We start from the raw sequence: 24,434 nt of genomic DNA on the forward strand, positions 1-24,434 counted from the left end.
CATTGGTTTCTGTCCTACAACAATGTGAATCCACCTTACCTATACATATATCCCCTCCCTCTGGAGCCTCACTCCCAACCCCTCCATCCCACCCCTCTCAGTTGTCACAAAGTACCAAGCTGAGTTCCCTGTGTTATATAGCATCTTCCCACTAGCTATCTGTTTTACACATGGTAATGTATATATTTCAATGCAACTCCTTCAATTTGTCCCAACCTCTCCTTCCCTCACTGTGCCCATAAGTCCATTCTCTACCTCTGTGTCTCTATTCCTGCCCTGAAAATAGGTTCATCAGTAACATGTTTCTAGATTCCATGTATATATGTTAACATACAAAATTTGTTTTTTCTTTCTGACTTACTTCACTCTGTATAACAGGCTCTAGGTTCATCCACCTCAGTTTAATTGACTCAAAATCATTCATTTTTATAACTGAGTGACATTCCACTGTATATATCTACCACAACTTCTTTATCCTTTCATCTGTTGATGGCCACCTAGGTTGCTTCCATGTCCTGATATTGTAAACAGTGCTACAATGAATATTGGTGTACATGTGTCTGTTATTTTTTTTTAACATGTGCCCTTTGTTTTTTGTTTTTTTAATTCAAGGTCTTTCTTTTAAACATATGATCATTCGAACACAGATTTAGTCCACCAGGGGTGTCTACATACCCCAGATTGCAACATTAAAACATTATAAAGAGTTTAACTGAAGGAAAAATTCTTTAAACAAATAGAAAATTTGCTTGCAAATATTTTCAGTGAATGACTGGTGATGAATTTGGCTCATATCTTGCTTTATGTCCAGAGAGAATATGATTTTCTTACTGAATATTATTTTCTTTCCATTGAATGAGAACAGAACTGTGGAGCTATGCCATCTTTGTTGTTCAAATACATATATGTGTAGATACACACATATATGCACAATCAGACATTTGATGCATGAATCTATAGATACGTATATTACATACTTTTAGGCAAAGCACTACATCTAAAGACCTAATTGTTTCTATATAAGGAAAAATAACAGATTAGGAAACATCCCTCCCCAAAACATTTGAACTTTCATACTGCTAATTATATAGCACATCAGAATGGGCAAACATTATACTTATTGCAAAGTCTCTTATATATTTAGACGCCATTATAAAATGCTTTCAATTCTCTTCTGGTACCCTAAGATGTCGGTATATAATATTAAATTTCCAATTAGAGAGTTTAATATAAAAATATCAGCACAAAACTGTTTTTTCAATCTGTTTATTGTGTGAGGAACCCAAACTTCAGTTTAAGTGCTGTTGTAATTTTATTACTAGATTCCATAACCCTACAATTGATAAATTATATACCATTTTAGGTATTTAATGATATACTTAGAAATACTAAGAAAAAAATCAGTATTCAAAGGATTAATTTTGTTTATAATTAACAATAAATTATTCTATCATTTTCTTCAGTTCAAAATCCAGCTTTGAACCCAAGAAAGGCTCTCAAATCATGTTAATTAAATGGTGGTCCTTTAACCAGTAGCAGTTTGATTACCAGTTACTCGAAGGATCTCTTTGTGAATGCCTCCTTCTTGTGTGTTAATATTTGCATCTCCCACTTGGCCATCTTCATAGACAAAAAAGAATCTTGTGCAGACATGATCAGTATTTGGGACAACCCATATCTCTCCATGTTTGTGCAGGTCAGGTGAGGTGATCACTTCACATAAAGCTATGCATTTTAAGTTACAGCTTTGCAGGAACTGGGATTGCTGTCCTTTCTTCTGTGACTGTGATGCATTGCTGTTTTTACTGCTTGAAGCTGGCTCATCCTTGGCTGACACCTTCTGCTTCTTGTCCATCCCTGAGTAACCAAATGATATGCTTGACATTGGACTAAGATAGATTCCACTTCCATACATTGCACCGTGGAGCTGCAGTCGTGTATTAGAAGCAACAACCAGACCATTCCTCAAGATGGAGTGCCAGTTTTCAATGTGTGAGCCATGAAATGCAAAGGTGCTTCCAAAGAGTTTTTTAGCAGCTCTAAAATTGGATTCTTTGGCTGGTGGACTGCTGAGAAGAAGGAACTGATAGGGTATATGCATGAACTTCAGTTGCCTGTTAACTGGCAGTTTCACAATATGTGACCTATTACTTGAAATAACCCATTGCAGTAAGGGATGAGCAAGGGGGTCTTGTTTATCCAGCTGCTTCTTGATTTCCAGATATGGTGCTTGTGTCATTTCTCTAATAGAAGTTATGCTATCCAATGCTTTCATTACTCGATCATAGTTCTTCTTCCTGGGGTTGAAGGCCAGCATATGAGGATCGTTAGGATCTACCACAGAAGGATATGGCTTGAAAATGACAACTTTTCTAGGAGATTCCAATGCAGACCTACCCATGGATACTAGTAGATCTACCACCTGAGCTCCAGTTGCTATTTCATCACCAGCTTCATTCATTACTCCCAGGGTTTGAAAAGCAAATACACACAGCTCTCGTTCACCGTAGACCTAAGTATGGGGCCATTCTGAAACACATGTGGTTCATCACAAACCACACAGTACTCATTCAACACAGGGATCCGCTGTTCAGCAAACTCCGTTGTCTGCACTAGGAAGCCACGGTCTCCTATTGGAATGCATTTGGCACCATTTGGAGCAGGCTGGGAAGATGAAGATGATGATGGTGTTAAGATACCAATGAGTCTTGAGGTAAGAGAGAGCCTCCTGCCCTCTGCATTGGGTTCCTTGAAAAGCTCCGTTTTGGATTACTTGGGGGCACTGGCGTAAGCCTTGCTGAGCAACTTGTGATTCTTGAGTCCGTATAATTCTTCCATTCTGAGGTTACTGGAGTAAGACCTGCTTAACAGTTTGTGAGGCTTCAGGCTGGCATTGTGCTCACAGCGCGGGTCTCCAGAACAAGAGCGGGTCAAGAGTTTGTGCAACTTGAGAGCAAGGCAGTCCTCCTGCTTGACGGCTGCAGGGCAGGGACGATTCAAGAGTTTGTGCAACTTAATGGTTGTCATTGCCTGCTCAGCCCGGGGGTCGGTGGATAGCGAGCAACTGAAGGTCCTGTGTGGTTTCGGGGCGCACACGTCCTCCGTCTTGACGGTGCTGGAACAAGTCCTCCGCAGTAGCTTGTGCGTCTTGGAGATTCCGTCCTGCTCCGATTTCAGTTTAGATTTGCTTTTTCCACAACCAGGGGAAGGATAACTTGGCGACCTGTGCAAGGTTGAAAATAAATGCAGGGGAGACTTGACTTTCTTATCTGACAGCTTCTTATTGTGCAGGCAATTGGATTTTTCTTTGCTCTGCTTCCACTGCTGTGTAACAAACATCTGCACAATTTTTTTCAGCTGATGTCCCAGACCAAATCTCCCTTTTGTGGAAATCTGAAAGACATCAACAGTGGGCACCGGGCCATTCAAATATTGTGTAAGAGAACAGTGTAATCAGACAATTATAGGCTCTGTTCGAATCACTTCCCATGCCACAGCAATCTCCTCATCAAGAAAGCTAACATCAATATGCAGATCAATATCTACATCATCAATGGCTGCATGTGGCCCATATATCTCTCTCACTGCTGACAGGTCAGCTTCAAGCTGAGGGTGTTTGTGCAGCTCCCGGTCATAGTTAACCTGTCCTCCATAATAAAATTCTTCCGAATCATTATCTCCTTCAGAGTCTTCCTCCACTGTGCTATTCTGTCTCGACTCCTCACCATTTTCCTTCTGTAATTTGGATTTTATGGATAAGCAACAGTTAATGTCATTTGTCTTTCTTAATTCTGTTGCTAGTCGATGAAAAATTACAGGAATTGGCTCTGTAGTAACTAATACATCTTCATCATTTTCTGAACTTGACACGTATGTATTATCTGGGTAATCTTCAGATACATGTACTGAATAGGATACACTTTTGGGGCCGCCAACGTAGGTGAAAGTAAAGGTGGAGTCTGAGTATCTGAAATCTGAAACGAACAGTCTTGTTAAAAGCTACCCCCCGGAGTGGAATTTTAACCCTGGTCCTCACTCGGACCCCTTATTTATTTGATAGAGCCAAGGGGAGGTCTGGCTGGGCGGGAAGCGAAAGCTGGAGAACCCCGAGTTCCCCTCTCCCAGCGGTGCCGGAGGGGATGCTGTGCACCCCGAGCCGGGTGCCGCGTGCTAACATGTGTCCTTTGAATTATGGTATGTGCTCAGTAGTGGGATTGCTGTGATATATGGTAGTTTTATTCCTAGCTTTTTAAAGAATCTCTATACTGCTCTCTATAGTGGCTGTATCAATTTATGTTCCCACCAACAATGCAAGAGGGTTCCCTTGTCTCCACATCCTCTCCAGCATTTATTGTTTGTTGATTTTTTTATGACAATCCTTCTGACCAGGGTGAGATGATGGTGATAGAGTAACAGGTAGGAAGGCCAGAGGTCCCCAAGTGGCAGGAGGAAACAAACTGCAAGTGGCAGGCACTTTTTTTCCTTCTCTACACAAAATTAAAGGAAGCTCCTTTTGATTCTGTGTTGACAACACCTGGTTCTGCCTTGAGCTAACCAATGCATTTTTCTTATGGAAATGTTTTTCTTAAACTATACTGATGAAATGAAGTATTTGCTTTGGAATTTAACTTTCTTCAAAATGGTACTGTCTAAGACTAACTCTTTTTCTTTTCTCAAACCTTGGGCTGATAATGGCTCAAGAAACCAGTGTTCATGTCAATTGTTTTATGGCCAGGGATGACACACCTTGTGCCTTCCTATCTCAAAAATGCATATTGTGGGAAAGGGGCCTGGTGAAACTCCCTCAGCCTTGAGATGTTTCTTTTATTTGATTAGAAGCTCCCTAACAGACATATAATCAGATTGGTTATATTCTTTGCAGTCAAAGATGGAGAAGCTCTATACAGTCAGCAAAAACAAGACTGGGAGCTGACTATGGCTCAGATCATGAACTCCTTATTGCCAAATTCAGACTTAAATTGAAGAAAGTAGGGAAAACCACTAGACCATTCAGATATGACCTGAGTCAAATCCCTAACGTTTGTGGAATCCCTTCCTAAGAGGAAGTGAGAAATAGATTTAAGAAACTAGATCTGATAGACAGAATGCCTGATGAACTATGGACAGAGGTTCATGACATTGTACAGGAGACAGGAGCAAGATCACCCCAAGGAAAAGAAATGCAAAAAAGCAAAATGGTTGTCTGAGGAGGGCTTACAAATAGCTGTGAAAGAAGAGAAGCCAAAAGGAAAGGAGAAAAGGAAAGGTATACCCATTTGAATGCCAAGTTCCAAAGAATAGCAAGGAGAGATAAGAAAGCCTTCCTCAGTGATCAGTGCAAAGAAATAGAGGAAAACAATAGAATGGGAAAGACTAGAGATCTCTTCAAGAAAATTAGAGATACCAAGGGAACATTTCATGCAAAGATGGGCTCAATAAAGGACAGAAATTGTATGGACCTAACAGAAGCAGAAGATATTAAGAGGTGGCAAGAATACACAGAAGAACTGTACAAAAAATATCTTCATGACCCAGATAATCACAATGGTGTGATCACTCACCTAGAGCCAGACATCCTGGAATGTGAAGTCAAGTGGGCATTAGGAAGGATCACTGTGAACAAAGCAAGTGGAGGTGATGGAATTCCAGTTGAGCTATTTCAAATTCTAAAAGATGACGCTGTAAAAGTGCTGCACTCAATATGCCAGCAAATTTGGAAAACTCAGCAGTGGCCACAGGACTGGAAAAGGTCAATATCATCCCAATCCCTACGAAAAACAATGCCAAAAATTGCTCAAACTACTGCACAATTGCAATCATCTCACATGCTAGCAAAGTAATGCTCAAAATTCTCTAAGCCAGCCTTCAACAATATGTGAACCATGAAACTGCAGATGTTCAAGCTGGACTTAGAAACGGCACAGGAACCAGAGATCAAATTGCCAACATCCACTGGATCATCAAAAAAGCAAGAGAGTTCCAGAAAAACATCTATTTCTGCTTTATTGACTATGCCAAAGCCTTTGACTATGTGGATCACAATAAACTGTGAACATTATTCAAGAGATGGGAATACCAGACCACTTGACCTGCCTCTTGAGAAACCTGTATGCAGGTCAGGAAGCAAAAGTTAGAATAGGACATGGAACAACAGACTGGTTCCAAATAGGAAAAGGAGTACGTCAAGGCTGTATATTGTCACCCTGCTTATTTAACTTATATGCAGAGTATGTCATGAGAAATGCTGGGCTGGATGAAGCACAAGGTAGAATCAAGATTGCTGGGAGAAATATCAATAACCTCAGATATGCAGATGACACCACCCTTATGGCAGAAAGTGAAGAACTAAAGAGCCTCTTGATGAGGGTGAAAGTGGAGAGTGAAAAAGTTGGCTTAAAGCTCAACATTCAGAAAACAAAGATCATGGCATCCAGTCCCATGACTTCATGGCAAATAGATGGAGAAACAGTGGTAACAGTGCCAGACTTTATTTTTGAGGGGACTCCAAAATCACTGCAGATGGTGACTGCAACCATGAAATAAGAAGATGCTTAGTCCCTGGAAGAAAAGTTATGACCAACCTAGACAGCATTTTAAAAAGCAGAGACATTACTTTGTCAACAAAGCTCCATCTCGTCAAGGCTATGGTTTTTCCAGTAGTCATGTATGGGTGTGAGAGTTGGAGTATAAAGAAAGCTGAGCATCAAAGAATTGATGCTTTTGAACTGTGGTGTTGGAGAAGACTCTTGAGAGTCCCTTGAACTGCAAGGAGTTCCAACCAGTCCATCCTAAAGGAAATCAGTCTGAATGTTCATTGGAAGGACTGATGTTGAAGCTGAAACTCCAATACTTTGGCCACCTCATGCGAAGAGCTGACTCATTTGAAAAGACCCTGATGTTGGGAAAGATTGAAGGCAGGAGGAGAAGGGGACGACAAAGGATGAGATGATTGGATGGCATCACCGACTCAATGGACATGAGTTTGAGTAAACTCCCGGAGTTGGTGATGGACAGGAGGCCTGGTGTGCTGCAGTCCGCGGGGTCACAAAGAGTCAGACATGACTGAATGACTGAACTAAACTGAACTGAACAGACATAAAATGACTTGCTAAAAACTAGGAATTGGGCATTCTTTCTGCCCCCTTCTAATGTCTATGTCAGAAGCTTTCTCCTATACTTTAATAAAACCTTGCTACACCAAAAGTTCCAAGTAGTCAAGTCTCGTCTCTGACCCCGGATCAAAATCCTTTCCTCCAGAGATCATGAATCCTGGTGTAACACATGGCTCACAGCAGCAACCTTTCAATGGCATGTGGATTATTAGGAGCTGAGAATAATCCACATCCAAAAGACACAAGAAAAAACTTTGATTTACCTACTAATTGCTTAAGAAATGTAGATTGAGGACCTATTCCAGGAAGGGAGCCATCACCATACATAACTACAGTATGAACCAGGTGTGTGAATAAGGAGGAACTTAGCAGTTTCTGTTTGCTAAAATTCCTCTCTGTGTGCCCCTGTCTCCAGCATGGCCCAGCAAACATTTGTTTAGAAACATTTGCTTTTCCGTCTCCATGTAAATTGGTTTCTTCCTCTTTGAAGTCCCAAACCACTACTCTCAATATCCTCTTTGTCTTTAGCTGAAGGGGAAGGTGTTGTTAAAGATGAAGGTTTTGGCCAATTTGGTGAATTACTCAGATTACTCAGTTTTCCTGGGTCTCTCTCATGTGAATATGTTATTGGATTTTTGAGTGATTTTCTCCTGTTAATCTGTCTCGTGTCAACTTAATTCTTAGACAGCCAGAGGAATGTAGAAGGGCAGAGGACATTTTCTTTCTTGCAAACATCACTAAAGTGCAGAGGCATTCGCCCAGGCATTACAATCTCTTGCTTCTTCCCTTCCTGATACTATATAAGATTGTTTGATGAGGGAGGTCACAACCTCTACAGAAATGATTCTGTACCAATGTCAATGAGAAATTCGTTCTGTGCTGCTATTTTTCTTCTGGTTTTGCAATGAAACAGATGTACATGAGAAAAAAAGATAACTGGTAAGTAATTCATTTTGCACATGCAATAAACTATCCAGTCTTAAGATTTTTGTTGGAAAATAAGGCTAAAATTTTCAATAACTGAATTTAAAGTTAGTAAACATGAGTAAGAACTGTAGATGCTTTTATGGTTAATGTTAATATAAATGCAACCAACGCATATAAAGTGATTATCACAGAACCTGAGATACAGTAGGTATTCAGTAAAGGTTGGTTCTTTTCCCATTTGATCTTCCCCTCAACTAGTAGAATTGATTTTATTCTTGAGTTTTTAACCCCTCTTGTATTTTCTCTGTTATTATATTTTAAAGAGCACGTTTAGGAAATTGAGGTAATTTATCAAGCTGGAAGAAAGAACTGAAAGCTCAGATTTACACAACACCACAGAGTTTTGCTAGTGGAAGTGATGGAATTCCAGTGGAGCTATTTCAAATCCTGAAAGATGATGCTGTGAAAATGCTGCACTAAATATGCCAGCAAATTTGGAAAACTCAGCAGTGGCCACAGGACCAGAAAAGGTCAGTTTTCATTCCAATCCCAAAGAAAGGCAATGCCAAAGAATGCTCAAACTACCACACAATTGCACTCATCTCACATGCTAGTAAAGTAATGCTCAAAATTCTCCAAAGCCAGGCTTCAGCAATACATGAACCATGAAATCCCTGATGTTCAAGCTGCTTTTAGAAAAGGCAGAGGAACTAGAGATCAAATTGCCAACATCCGCTGGATCATGGAAAAAGCAAGAGAGTTCCAGAAAAACATCTATTTCTGCTTTATTGACTATGCCAAAGCCTTTGACTGTGTGGATCACAATGAACTGTGGAAAATTCTGAAAGAGATGGGAATACCAGACCACCTGACCTGCCTCTTGAGAAATCTGTATGCAGGTCAGGAAGCAACAGTTAGAACTGGACATGGAACAACAGACTAGTTCTAAATAGGAAAAGGAGTGCATCAAGGCTGTATACTGTCACCCTGCTTATTTAACTTCTATGCAGAGTACATCATGAGAAACGCTGGACTGGAAGAAACAAGCTGGAATCAAGATTGCCAGAAGAAATATCAATAACCTCAGATATGCAGATGACACCACCCTTATGGCAGAAAGTGAAGAGGAGCTAAAAAGTCTCTTGATGAAAGTGAAAGAGGAGAGTGAAAAAGTTGGCTTAAAGCTCAACATTCAGAAAACGAAGATCATGGCATCTGGTCCCATCACTTCATGGAAAATAGATGGGGAAACAGTGGAAACAGTGTCAGACTTTATTTTTGGGGCTCCAAAATCACTGCAGATGGTGACTGCAGCCATGAAATTAAAAGACGCTTACTCCTTGGAAGAAAAGTTATGACCAACCTAGATAGTATATTCGAAAGCAGAGACATTACTTTGCCGACTAAGGTCCATCTAGTCAAGGCTATGGTTTTTCCTGTGGTCATGTATGGATGTGAGAGTTGGACTGTGAAGAAGGCTGAGCACCGAAGAATTGATGCTTTTGAGGTGTGAAGTTGGAGAAGACTCTTGAGAGTCCCTTGGACTGCAAGGAGATCCAACCAGTCCATTCTGAAGGAGATCAACCCTGGGATTTCTTTGGAAGGAATGATGCTAAAGCTGAAGCTCCAGTACTTTGGCCACCTCATGTGAAGAGTCGACTCATTGGAAAAGACTCTGATGCTGGGAGGGATTGGGGGCAGGAGGAGAAGGGGACGACAGAGGATGAGATGGCTGGATGGCAACACGGACTCGATGGACGTGAGTCTGAGTGAACTCGGGGACAGGGAGGCGTGGCATGCTGCGATTCATGGGGTCGCCAAGAGTCGGACACGACTGAGCAACTGAGTTGAACTGAACTGAACAGAGTTTTGTTAGCCAAGTCTGAAAAATAAGAATGAGGAGCAGCTTTTCTGTTGAGATGAGATAAGGCTGACTAGGTTTTTCTACCAAGAAAAGGGCAGTGATCCAAACAGTGTCCCAGAAAGAAATCTCACTGTGCTGGGCAGTAACAGTGAGCACTCTTGACAGTCACATTGTACCTTTGGACTGTGACTGCTCTAAATCCTCAAGTTCAGCCTAGCCAAATGAGCCCAGCTCTTCTAATCATATCTTTAAGCAAAACTCTGCAAGGTGTGGGGAGTGGTCTTCATGATTTAGGAAGCAGTGATCTGCTCTTAGCAATCTACAATCTTGAAATGCACCTCAACAGTGCTGTCCAACTTGCATTTAAATCTAGTCCCAGCACAATGTAGACGCAAGTTTTCCATAGACAATACAAACCTTCAGTACTTTTTCTCTTACCTTTTAATGTACTTTATAGAAGCAATATGATAATTGATACTGTGCTCTTATATGGCAGGTGCTATAAAATACACTAACTGCATCTTATTTAATGTAAAATATAATTGGGCAAGAATTCTATTTTTTATGGTCTGTGCAGAGCTTCATAAACTGTTGGCATATAATGAATACTAATAAATAATGAAAAGAAAGATGCTGGATTTAATACAAGAATATTATTTCATTCTCATTAACTAATAGACTGGCTGCCTGCAGTAAAATTCAGCATTAATTATTTTTTCAACAAGACAAGTTCAAAGAAGTTTTTATTTTCTGGTACCTCTGAAGCTTTTCTGTTTTCTAGAACATAAATTATATTATGAATAAATTTAAAACTGACCTTCCCAATAAATCTGCTTTTATTCTTGTGTATAAAATTGCTAGATATTCTTCAGTTCAGTTCAGTTCAGTCGCTCAGTCATGTCCAAAGCTGTGACCTCAAGGACTGCGGTACATCAGGCTTTCCTGTCCTTCACCAACTCCCAGACCTTACTCAAACTCATGCCCATTGAGTCAGTGATGCCATCCAACTATCTCATCCTCTGTCCTCCCCTTCTCCTGCCTTCACTCTTTACTTGCATGAGAGTCTTTTTCAAGGAATCAGTTCTTCACATCAGGTGGTCAAAGTATTGGAGTTTCAGCTTCAGCATCAGTCCTTCCAATGAGTATTCAGGACTGATTTTCTTTAGGATGGACTTGTTAGACTTCCTTGCAGTCCAAGGGACTCTCGAGTCTTCTCCAACACCACAGTTCAAAAGCATCAATTCTTGGGCGCTCAGCTTTCTTTACAGTCCAACTCTCACATCCATACATGACTTCTGGAAAAACCATAGCTTTGACTAGACAGACTTTCGTTGGCAAAGTAATTCTACTTTTTAATATGCTGTCTAGGTTGATCATAACTTTCCTTCCAAGGAGCAAGCATCTTTGAATTTCATGGCTGCAGTCACCATCTGCAGTGATTTTGGAGCCCAAAAAAATAAAGTCTGACACTGTTTCCACTGTTTCCTCATCTATTTCCCATGAAGTGATGGGGCCGGATGCCATGATCTTCGTTTTCTGAATGTTGAGCTTTAAGCCAACTTTTTCACTCTCCTCTTTCACATTCATCAAGAGGCTTTTTAGTTCCTCTTCACTTTCTGCCATAAGGGTGGTGTCATCTGCATATCTGAGGTTATTGATATTTCTTTTGGCAATCTTGATTCCAGCTTGTGCTTCTTCCAGCCCAGAGTTTCTCATGATGTACTCTGCATAGAAGTTAAATAAGCAGGGTGACAGTATACAGCTTTGACATACTCCTTTTCCTATTTGGAACAAATCTGTTGTTCCATGTCCAATTCTATTTTTCCTGACCTGCATATAGGTTTCTCAAGAGGCAGGTCAGGTAGTCTGGTATTCCCATCTATTTCAGACTTTTCCACAGTTCCTTGTGATCCACACAGTCAAAGGCTTTGGCATAGTCAATAAAGCAGAAATAGATGTTTTTCTGGAACTCTCTTGCTTTTTCCATGATCCAGCAGATGTTGGCAATTTGATCTCTGGTTCCTCTGCCTTTTCTAAATCCAGCTTGAACATCTGGAAGTTCACAGTTCATGTATTGCTGAAGCCTGGCTTGGAGAATTTTGAGCATTACTTTACTAGCATGTGAGATGAGTGCAATTGTGTGGTAGTTTGAGCATTCTTTGGCATTGCCTTTCTTTGGGATTGGAATGAAAACTGACCTTTTCTGGTCCTGTGGCCACTGCTGAGTTTTCCAAATTTGCTGGCATATTGAGTGCAGCACTTTCACAGCCTCATCTTTCAGCATTTGAAATAGCTCCACTGGAATTCCATCACCTCCACTAGCTTTGTTCTAGTGATGCTTTCTAAGGCCCACTTGACTTCACATTCCAGGATGTCTGGCTCTAGCTGAGTGATCATACCATCGTGATTATCCAGGTTGTGAAGATCTTTTTTGCACAGTTTTTCTGTGTCTTCTTGCCACCTCTTCTTAATATCTTCTGCTTCTGTTAGGTCCATATCATTTCGACCCCATGTCTGAGGTCGGGGCAGAGGCCAAGAGTGCCAGGCTGCGACAGCGCAGGAACAGCCAAGTGGAGCTACCCCACTCCAAGGTCAGGGGCAGCGTCTGAGAAGAACTACCTCACATCCGATACCAGGGGCGGTGGCTGGGAGGAGCTACCCCACACCCGAGATCAGGGATGGCAGCCAAGAGGAGCAACCCCAGGTCCAGGGAGCAGTGGCTGCGCGGGAGCAGGAGGGCCTAGAGGAGCTACTCCACGTTCAAGGTCAGGAGGGGCAGCGGTGAGGAGATAGCCCTCATCCAAGGTAAGGAGCAGTGGCTGTGCTTTGCTGGAGCAGCCGTGAAGAGATACCCCACGTCCCGGTAAGAGAAACCCAAGTAAGATGGTAGGTGTTGCAAGAGGGCATCAGAGGGCAGACACACTAAAACCATACCCACAGAAAGCTAGTAAATCTAATCACACTAGGACCACAGCCTTGTCTAACTCAATGAAACTAAGCCATGTCCTGTGGGGCCACCCAAGACAGGCAGGTCATGGTGGAGAGGTCAGACAGAATGTGGTCCACTGGAGAAGGGAATGGCAAACCACTTCAGTACTCTTGCCTTGAGAACCTCATGAACAGTATGAAAAGGCAAAATGATAGGATACTGAAAGAGGTACTCCCCAGGTCAGTAGGTGCCCAATATGCTACTGGAGATCAGTGGAGAAATAACTCCAGAAAGAATGAAGGGATGGAGCCAAAGCAAAAACAATACCCAGCTGTGGATGTGACTGGTGATAGAAGTAAGGTCCAATGCTGTAAAGAGCAATATTGCATAGGAACCTGGAATGTCAGGTCCATGAATCAAGGCAAACTGGAAGTGGTCAAACAGGAGATGGCAAGAGTGAACGTCGACATTCTAGGAATCAGCAAACTAAAATGGACTGGAATGGGTGAATTTAACTCAGATGACCATTATATCTACTACTATGGGCAGGAATCCCTTAGAAGAAATGGAGTAGCCATCATGGGCAACAAAAGAGTCCGAAATGCAGTACTTGGATGCAATCTCAAAAACGACAGAATGATCTCTGTTCATTTCCAAGGCAAACCATTCAATATCACAGTAATCCAAGTCTATGCCCCATCCAGTAACACTGAAGAAGCTGAAGTTGAATCGTTCTATGAAACCTACAAGACCTTTTAGAACTAACACCAAAAAAAGATGTCCTTTTCATTATAGGGGACTAGAATGCAAAAGTAGGAAGTCAAGAAACACCTGGAGTAACAGGCAAATTTGGCCTTGAAATATGGAATGAAGCAGGGCAAAGGCTAATAGAGTTTTGCTGGGAGAACGCACTGGTCATAGCAAACACCTTCTTCCCACAATACAAGAGAATAATCTACACATGGATATCACCAGATGGTCAACACTGAAATCAGATTGATGATATTCTTTGCAGTCAAAAATGGAGAAGCTCTATACAGTCAACAAAAACAAGACCAGGAGCTGACTGTGGCTCAGATCATGAACTCCTTATTACCAAATTCAGACTCAAATTGAAGAAAGTAGGGAAAACCGCTAGACCATTCAGGTATGACCTAAATCAAATCCCTTATGATTATACAGTGGAAGTGAGAAATAGATTTAAGGGACTAGATCTGATAGACAGAGTGCCTGATGAACTGTGGACGGAGGTTCGTGACACTGTACAGGAGACAGGGATCAAGACCATCCCCATGGAAAAGAAATGCAAAAAAGCAAAATGGCTGTCTGGGGAGACCTTACAAATAGCTGTGAAAAGAAGAGAAGTGAAAAGCAAAGGAAAAAAGGAAAGATATAAGCATCTGAATGCAGAGTTCCAAAGAATAGCAAGAAGAGATAAGAAAGCCTTCTTCAGCGATCAATGCAAAGAAATAGAGGAAAAGAACAGAATGGGAAAGACTAGAGATCTCTTCAAGAAAATTAGAGATACCAAGGGAACATTTCTAGAGTAATGGAAATAAAAACAAAAATAAACAAATGGGGTCTAATTAAACTTAAAATCTTTTGCACAGCAAAGGAAACTATAAGCAAGGTGAAAAGACAACCCTCGGAATGGCAGAAAATAATTGCAAATTAAGCAACTGACAAAGGATTAATCTCCAAAATATACAAGCAGCTCATACAGCTCAACATCAGAAAAACAAGCAATCTAATTAAAAATATTTGCAGAAGACCTAAATAGATATTTCTCTAAAGAAGACAGATGGCAAATAAACATATGAAAAAATGCTCAACATCACGTATTAGAGAAATGCAAATCAAAATTACAGTGAGATATCACCTCACACCAGTCAGAATGGTTCATCAAAAAATCTACACTATAAATGCTGGAGAGGGTATAGAGAAAAGGGAACCCTCTTGCACCACTGGTGGTTATGTAAATTGATATAGCCGCTACGGAGATCAATGTGGAGATTTCTTTCAAAACTAGGAATAAAACTACCATTTGACCTAGCAATCTCACTACCGGGCATATACCCTGAGAAAGCCATAATTGAAAAAGACACATGTAGCCCAGTGTTCATTACAGCTCTGTTTACAATTGCCAGGACATGGAAGCAACCTAGATGTCTGTCAATAGATGAATGGATAAAGAAGCTGTAGTACATATATACAGTGTAATATTAACTCAGTCATAAAAAGGAATGCATTTGACTCAGTAGTTTTAATAAGGTAGATTAACCTAGAGCCTGTTACAAACAGTGAAGTAAGTCAGAAAGAAAAAGACACATATTATATATTAACACATATATATATATAGAATCTAGAAAAATGGTACTGCTGAAGCTATTTGTAAGGCAGGAGTAGAGGCTCAGACATAGAGAACAGACATGGACAAAGTGGGGGAAGGAGAGGATGGGACTAATTGGTTTAAATATATATATTACCATATGTAAAATAGATGGCCAATGAGACATTGCTGTATAGCACAGGGAGCTCAACCTGGTGCTCTGTGACAACCTAGTGTGGGATGGGGTGGGAGTTGGGAGGGAAGCTCAAGAACGTGGGGACATGTGTATAACTATGGTTGATTCATGTTGATGTATGGCAGAAATCAACACAATATCATAAAATAATTATCCTCAACTACAAATAAATACAGTTTTAAAAAAGAAAAAAGAGTGACAAATAAATACATATAAAATATTAATTGGATAAGATGTGCTCTTAGGATATTAGCTAATTTCATCGATTTCAGTTCAGTTCATTTCAGTTGCTCAGTCGTGTCCAACTCTTTGCGACCCAATGGACTGCATCATGCCAGGCTTCCCTGTCCATCACCAACTCCCAGAGCTTACTCAAACTCATGTTCATTGAATCATTGATGCCATCCAACAATCTCACCCTCTGTCGTCCTCTTCTCCTCCTGCCTTCAATCTTTCCTAGCATCAAAGTCTTTTCAAATGAGTCACTTCTTCGTATCAGGTGGCCAAAGTATTGGAGTTTCAGCTTCAACATCAGTCCTTCTAATGAATATTCAGGACTTATTTTCTTTAGGATGGACTGGTTGGGTCTCCTTATCCATTTGGATAGCATCAATTTTCTTTCTGAAGAATAATATACATGCATACTCTTGTTCATTGCAGCATCATTTAGAATAGCCAAGATATGGAAACAACCTAGTGTCCATCAATCAATGAATGGACAAAGATGTGGCATACAGACACAAGGGAAAACAATTCAGTCATAAAAATGAAGGAAGTTTTGTCATTTGCAATATGGTTAGACCTTAAAGGCATTATGCTAAGTGAAATAAGCCAAACGCCACATGACCTCACATACACGTGAAATCTTAAAAATAAAACAAACAAATGAAAAAACAAGTTCTTAGATATAGAAAACTGATTAGTAGTTGCTGGGGAGTGGGGGTGGGGATGCTAAATTTAGTGAAGGAAGTCAAACCTCCAGCTATAAAATAAATAAGTTACGGAGATGTAATGTACCATATGCAGTGGTACTATATACAGGAGTGGATTGCCACGCCCTCCTCTAGGGGATCTTCTCAACCAGGGATCAAACCTGGGCTCTCCTGCATTGCAGGCAGATTCTTTACTGCTGAGCCACTGGAGAAGCCCAGGTCATATTTATTTTGTATAATGTATAGTTAATAATACTACATAATACTGTATTGCATATTTGAAATTGCTAAAAGAGTAAATGCAGATGACACCACCCTTATGGCAGAAAGTGAAGAGGAACTAAAAAGGATCTTGAGGAAAGTGAAAGAGGAGAGTGAAAAAGTCGGCTTAAAGCTCAACATTCAGAAAACGAAGATCATGGCATCTGGTCCCATCTCTTCATGGGAAATAGATGGGGAAACAGTCAGACTTTATTTTGGGGGGCTCCAAAATCACTGCAGATGGTGACTGCAGCCATGAAATTAAAAGACGCTTACTCCTTGGAAGAAAAGTTATGACCAACCTAGATAGTATATTCAAAAGCAGAGACATTACTTTGCCAGCAAAGGTCCATCTAGTTAAGGCTATGGTTTTTCCAGTGGTTATGTATGGATGTGAGAGTTGGACTGTGAAGAAAGCTGAGCACCGAAGAATTGATGCTTTTGAACTGTGGTATTGGAGAAGACTCTTGAGAGTCCCTTGGACTGCAAGGAGATCCAACCAGTCCATTCTGAAGGAGATCAGCCCTTGGATTTCTTTGGAAGGAATGATGCTAAAGCTGAAACTCCAGAACTTTGGCCACCTCATGAGAAGAGTCAACTCATTGGAAAAGACTCTGATGCTGGGAGGGATTGGGGGCAGGAGGAGAAGGGGACGACAGAGGATGAGATGGCTGGATGGTATCACTGACTCGATGGACGTGAGTTTGAGTGAACTCCGGGAGTTGGTGATGGACAGGGAGGCCTGGCGTGCTACAATTCATGGGGTCTCAAAGAGTTGGACATGACTGAGTGACTGAACTGAACTGAAGAGAGTAAATCTTAAAAGTTCTCATCCACACACAAAAAAAATTTGTAACTATATATAATGAGGGAGGTCAAATAGACTTATTACAGTGATCATTTCACAATATATATAAATATTGGACCTGTGAAAGTAATGTTATATTTCAACTTTACCACAAAATACAAACAGACAAATAATATGCAAAATATTATTTTTAATATAAATTTTATATTTTAATTGGAGGCTAATTACAATATTGCATTGGTTTTGCCGTACATCAACATGAATCTGCCACGGGTGTACACGTGTTCCCCATCCTGAAATCCCCTCCCACCTCCCTCCCATACCATCCCTCTGGGTCATCCCAGTGCACCAGCCCCAAGCATCCTGTATCCTGCATCAAATCTGGATTGGTGGTTCATTTCACATATGATATTATACATGTTTCAATCCCATTCTCCCAAATCATCCAATCTTTGCCCTCTCCCACAGAGTCCAAAAGACTGTTCTATACATCTGTGTCTCTTTTGCTGTCTCGCATACAAGGTTATCATTACCATCTTTCTAAATTCCATATATATGCGTTAGTATGCTGTAATGGTGTTTTTCTTTCTGGCTTATTTCACTCAGTATAATCAGCTCCAGTTTCATCCACCTCATTAGAACTGATTCAAATGTATTCTTTTTAATGGAGGAGTAATAATACTCCATTGTGTATATGTACCACAGCTTTCTTATCCATTCATCTGCTGATAGACATCTAGGTTGCTTCCATGTCCTGGCTATTATAAACAGTGCTGCGATGAACATTAGGGTACACGTGTCTCTTTCAATTCTGGTTTCCTCGGTGTGTATGCCCAGCAGTGGGATTGCGGGGTCATAAGGCAGTTCTATTTCCAGTTTTTTAAGGAATCTCCACACTGTTCTGTACCACTAGGACTTTCCTGGTGGCTCAGACGGTAAAGTGTCTGCCTACAATGTGGGAGACCCAGGTTCAATCCCTGGGTTGGGAAGATGCTCTGGAGAAGGAAATGGCAACCCACTCCAGTATTCTTGCCTGGGGAATCCCATGGACGGAGGAGTGTGGTAGGCATAGGGTCTCCAAGAGTCGGACACGACTGAGCAACTTCACTTCCACTCTATTCTCCATAGTGGCTGTACTAGTTTGCATTACCACCAATAGTGTAAGAAGGTTCCCTTTTCTCCACATCCTCTCCAGCATTTATTACTTGTAGACTTTTGGATAGCAGCCATTCTGACTGGCTTGTAATGGTACCTCATTGTGGTTTTGATTTACATTTCTCAGATAATGAGTGATGTTGAGCATCTTTTCATGTGTTTGTTAGCCTTCTATGTCTTCTTTGGAGAAATGTCTGTTTAGTTTTCTTTTCTTTTAATTTTTATTTTTACTTTATTTTGCTTTACAATACTGTATTGGTTTGCCATACATTGACATGAATCAGCCATGGGTGTACATGAGTTCCCACTCCTGAACCCCCTCCCACCTCCCACCCCATATCATCTCTCTGGATCATCCCAGTGCACCAGCCCCAAGCATCCTGTATCCTATATCGAACATAGACTGGTGATTTGTTTCTTATCTGATAGTATACATGTTTCAATGCCATTCTCCCAAATCATCCCACCCTCTCCCTCTCCAACAGAGTCTAAAAGTCTGTTCTATACATCTGTGTCTCTTTTGCTATCTTGCATAGAAGGTTATCATTACCATCTTTCTAAATTACATATATATGTGTTAGTATACTGTATTGGTGTTTTTCTTTCTGGCTTACTTCACTCTGTATAATCGGCTCCAGTTTCATCCACCTCATTAGAACTGATTCAAATGTATTCTTTTTAATGGCTGAGTGATACTCCATTGTGTATATGTACCACAGCTTTCTTATCCATTCATCTACTGATGGACATCTAGGTTGATTCCATGTCCTGGCTATTATAAACAGTGCTGTGATGAACATTGGGGTACACGTGTATCTTTCCATTCTGGTTTCCTTGGTGTGTATGCCCAGCAGTGGGATTGCGGGGTCATAAGGCAGTTCTATTTGCAGTTTTTTAAGGAATCTCCACACTGTTCTCCATAGTGGCTGTACTAGTTTGCACTCCCACCAACCGTGTAAGAGGGTTCCCTTTTCTCCACACCCTCTCCAGCATTTATTGCTTGTAGACTTTTGGATAGCTGCCATTCTGACTGGTGTGAAATGGTACCTCATTGTGGTTTTGATTTGCATTTCTCTGATAATGAGTGATGTTGAGCATCTTTTCATGTGTTCGTTAGCCATCCATATGTCTTCTTTGGAGAAATGTCTATTTAGTTCTTTGGCCCATGTTTTGATTGGGTCGTTTGTTTTTCTGGAATTGAGCTTCAGTAGTTGCTTGTATATTTTTGAGATTAGTTGTTTGTCAGTTGCTTCATTTGCTATTATTTTCTCCCATTGTGAAGGCTGTCTTTTCACCTTGCTTATAGTTTCCTTTGTTATGCAGAAGCTTTTAATTTTAATTAGGTCCCATTTGTTTATTTTTGTTTTTATTTCCAATGTTCTGGGAGGTGGGTCATAGAGGATCCTGCTATGGTTTATGTTGGAGAGTGTTTTGCCTATGTTCTCCTCTAGGAGTTTTATAGTTTCTGGCCTTATGTTTAGATCTTTAATCCATTTTGAGTTTATTTTTGTGTATGGTGTTAGAAAGTGTTCTAGTTTCATTCTTTTACAAGTGGTTGACCAGTTTTCCCAGCATCACTTGTTAAAGAGATTGTCTTTTCTCCATTGTATATTCCTGCCTCCTTTGTCAAAGAAAAGGTGTCCATAGGTGTGTGGATTTATCTCTGGGCTTTCTATTTTGTTCCATTGATCTATATTTCTGTCTTTGTGCCAGTACCATACTGTTTTGATGACTGTGGCTTTGTAGTAGAGCCTGAAGTCAGGAAGATTGATTCCTCCAGTTCCATTCTTCTTTCTCAAGACTTCTTTGACTATTCGAGGTTTTTGTATTCCCATACAAATTGTGAAATTATTTGTTCTAGCACTGTGAAAAATACCGTTAGTAGCTTGATAGGGATTGCATTGAATCTATAGATTGCTTTGGGTAGTATACTCATTTTCACTATATTGATTCTTCCAATCCATGAACATGGTATATTTCTCCATCTATTAGTGTCCCCTTTGATTTCTTTCACCAGTGTTTTATAGTTTTCTATATATAGGTCTTTAGTTTATTTAGGTAGATATATTCCTAAGTATTTTATTCTTTTCATTGCAATGGTGAATGGGATTGTTTCCCTAATTTCTCTTTTATTTTCACATTTTAGTGTATAGGACTGCAAGGGATTTCTGTGTGTTGATTTTATATCCTGAAACTTTACTATATTCATTGATTAGCTCTAGTAATTTTCTAGTGGAGTCTTTAGGGTTTTCTATGTAGTGGATCATGTCATCTGCAAACAGTGAGAGTTTTGTTTCTTCTTTTCCAATTTGGATTCCTTTTATTTCTTTTTCTGCTCTGATTGCTGTGGCCAAAGCTTCCAAAACTATGTTGAATAGTAGCGGTTAAAGTGGGCACCCTTGTCTTGTTCCTGACTTTAGGGGAAATGCTTTCAAGTTTTCACCATTGAGGATGTTTGCTGTGGGTTTGTCATATATAGCTTTTATTATATTGAGGTATATTCCTTCTATTCCTGCTTTCTGGAGAGTTTTTATCATAAATAGATGTTGAATTTTGTCAAAGGCTTTCTCTGCATCTATTGAGATAATCCTATGGCTTTTATTTTTCAATTTGTTAATGTGGTGTATTACATTGATTTGTGGATATTGAAGAATCCTTGCATCCTTGGGATAAAGCTCACTTGGTCATGGTGTATGGTCTTTTTAATGTGTTGCTGGATTCTGATTGCTAGAATTTTGTTAAGGATTCTTGCGTCTATGTTCATCAGTGATATTGGCTTGTAGTTTCCTTTTTTTGTGGCATCTTTGTCAGGTTTTGGTATTAGGGTGATGGCGGCCTCATAGAATGAGTTTGGAAGTTTACCTTCCTCTCCAATTTTCCGGAAGAGTTTGAGTAGGATAGGTGTTAGCTCTTCTCGAAATTTTTGGTAGAATTCAGCTGTGAAGCCGTCTGGACCTGGGCTTTTGTTTGCTGGAAGATTTCTGATTACAGTTTCAATTTTGTGCTTGTGATGGGTCTGTTAAGATTTTCTATTTCTTCCTGGCTCAGTTTTGGAAAGTTGTACTTTTCTAAGAATTTGTCCATTTCTTCCACGTTGTCCATTTTATTGGCATATAATTGCTGGTAGTAGTCTCTTATGATCCTTTATATTTCTGTGTTGTCTGTTGTGCTCTCTCCTTTTTCATTTCTAATTTTATTGATTTGATTTTTCTCACTTTTTTTCTTGATGATTCTGGCTAACGCTTTGTCAATATTATTTATCCTCTTAAAGAACCAGCTTTTGGTTTGTTGATTTTTGCTATGGTCTCTTTTGTTTCTTTTGCATTTATTTCTGCCCTAATTTTTAAGATTTCTTTCCTTCTGCTAACCCTGGGGTTCTTAATTTCTTCCTTTTCTAGTTGCTTTAGGTGTAGAGTTAGGTTATATATTTGACTTTTTTCTTGTTTCTTGAGGATGCCTGTATTGCTATGAACCTTCCCCTTAGCACTGCTTTTACAGTGTCCCACAGGTTTGGGGTTGTTGTATTTTCATTTTCATTCATTTCTATGCATGTTTTGATTTCTTTTTTGATTTCTTCTGTGATTTGTTGGTATTCCGCAACCTGTTGTTCATCCTCCATATGTTGGAATTTTTAATAGTTTTTCTCCATTAATTGAGATCTAATGTTACTGCATTGTTGTCAGAAAAGATGCTTGGAATGATTTCAATTTTTTTGAATTTACCAAGGCTAGATTTATGGCCCAGGATGTGATCTATCCTAGAGAAAGTTCCGTGTGCACTTGAGAAAAAGGTGAAATTCATTGTTTTGTGGTGAAATGTCCTATAGATATCAATTAGGTCTAACTGGCCTATTGTATCATTTTAGTTTGTGTTTTCTTTTTAACTTTATGTTTAGTTGATCTATCCATAGGTGTGAGTGGATATTAAAGTCTTCCACTCTTATTGTGTTATTGTTAATTTCCCCTTTCATACTTTTTAGCATTTGTCTTACATATTGTGGTGCTCCTATGTTAGGGAAAGGGAAGTCGTTCAGTCTTGTCCGACTCTTCGTGACCCCATGGACTGCAGCCTACCAGGCACCTCCATCCATGGGATTTTCCAGGCAAGAGTACTGGAGTGGGGTGCCATCACTTTCTCCAATGAATGAGTCTACCTATTTGTAAAAATGTGACTGATGAAAACAGTGCAACCACTAGGTTATCATACTGTGCAAGTTCAGTTGTCAAGAGGGAGCAACTCGAAGGACATCACAATTGGGTGCATATATATTTTTAATTATTATATATTCTTCTTGGATTGATCCTTTGATCATAATGTAGTGTCCTTCTTTGTCTCTTTTCTCAGCCTTTGTTTTAAAGTCTATTTTATCTGATATGAGTATTGCTACTCCTGCTTTCTTTTGGTCTCTATTTGTGTGGAATATCTTTTCCAGCCCTTCACTTTCAGTCTGTATGTGTCCCTTGTCTTGAGGTGGGTCTCTTGTAGACAACATATATAGAAGCCTTGTTTTTGTATCCATTCAGCCAGTCTTTGTCTTTTGATTGGGGCATTCAACCCATTTACGTTTAAGGTAATTATTGATAAGTATGATCCCGTTGCCATTTACTTTATTGTTTGGGGTTCAAGTTTATACACCCTTGTTGTGTTTCCTGTCTAGAGAAGATCCTTTAGCATTGGTTGGAGAGCTGGTTTGGTGGTGCTGAATTCTCTCAGCTTTTGCTTGTCTGGAAAGCTTTTGATTTCTCCTTCATATTTGAATGAGATCCTTGCTGGGTACAGTAATCTGGGCTGTAGGTTATTTTCTTTCATCACTTTAAGTATGTCCTTCCATTCCCTCCTGCCCTGAAAAGTTTCTATTTGAAAGATCAGCTATTATCCTTAGCGAATCCCCTTGTGTGTTATTTGTTGTTTTTCCCTTACTGCTTTTAATATTTGTTCTTTGTGTTTGATCTTTGTTAATTTGATTAATATGTGACTCAGGGGGTGTTTTGCCTTGGGTTTATCCTGTTTGAGACTCTCTGGGTTTCTTCGACTTGGGTGATTATTTCCTTCCCCATTTTAGGGAAGTTTTCAACTGTTATCTCCTCAAGTATTTTCTCGTGGTCTTTCTTTTTGTCTTCTTCTGGGACTCCTATGAATCGAATGTTGGGGCGTTTAACATTGTCCTGGAGGTCTCTGAGATTGTCCTCATTTCTTTTAAATTGTTTTTCTTTTTTTCCTCTCTGATTCATTTATTTCTACCATTCTATCTTCTACGTCACTAATCCTATATTCTGCCTCCATTATTCTACTATTTGTTCCCTCCAGAGTGTTTTTGATCTCATTTATTGCATTATTCATTATATATTGACTCTTTTTTATTTCTTCAAGGTCTTTGTTCAACCTTTCTTGCATCTTCTCAGTCCTTGTCTCCAGGCTATTTATCTGTGATTCCATTTTTATTTCAAGATTTTGGATCATTTTCACTATCATTATTCAGAATTCTTTATCAGGTAGATTCCCTATCTCTTCCTCTTTTGTTTGGTTTGGTGGGCATTTATCCTGTTCCTTTACCTGTTGGGTATTCCTCTGTCTCTTCATCTTGTTTATATTGCTGTGTTTGGGGTGGCCTTTCTGTATTCTGGCAGTTTGTGGAGTTCTCTTTATTGTGGAGTTTCCTCACTCTGGGTGGGATTGTACAGGTGGCTTGTCAAGGTTTCTTGGTTAGGGAAGCTTGTGTCGGTGTTCTAGTGGGTGGAGCTGGATTTCTTCTCTCTGGAGTGAAATGAGGTGTCCAGTAATGAGTTATGAGATGTCAGTGGTTTTGGAGTGACTTTGGGCAGCCTGTATATTGAAGTTCCTGTGTTGCTGGAGAATTTGCGTGGTATGTCTTGCTCTGGAACTTGTTGGCTCTCGGGTGGTGCTTGGTTTCATTGTAGGTA

General features: G+C 40.0%; 1 protein-coding gene across 1 annotated transcript in view; it reads right to left on the reverse strand.

The window, feature by feature from the left end:
- Positions 1–1,517: 1,517 nt before the first annotated feature.
- Positions 1,518–24,434, reverse strand: part of LOC120861129 (protein mono-ADP-ribosyltransferase PARP8-like) — a 33,439-nt gene continuing 10,522 nt past the window's right edge. Inside the window, 2 exon segments of the mRNA XM_040236768.1 lie at positions 1,518–2,505; positions 2,508–3,999. Of these exon segments, the coding sequence (XP_040092702.1) occupies positions 1,526–2,505; positions 2,508–3,999 (2,472 nt within the window). The 3' untranslated portion in view covers positions 1,518–1,525.

Source organism: Oryx dammah, unplaced genomic scaffold, assembly GCF_014754425.2.
Source record: "Oryx dammah isolate SB20612 unplaced genomic scaffold, SCBI_Odam_1.1 HiC_scaffold_11229, whole genome shotgun sequence".
In the NCBI taxonomy this organism is placed as follows: domain Eukaryota; kingdom Metazoa; phylum Chordata; class Mammalia; order Artiodactyla; family Bovidae; genus Oryx; species Oryx dammah.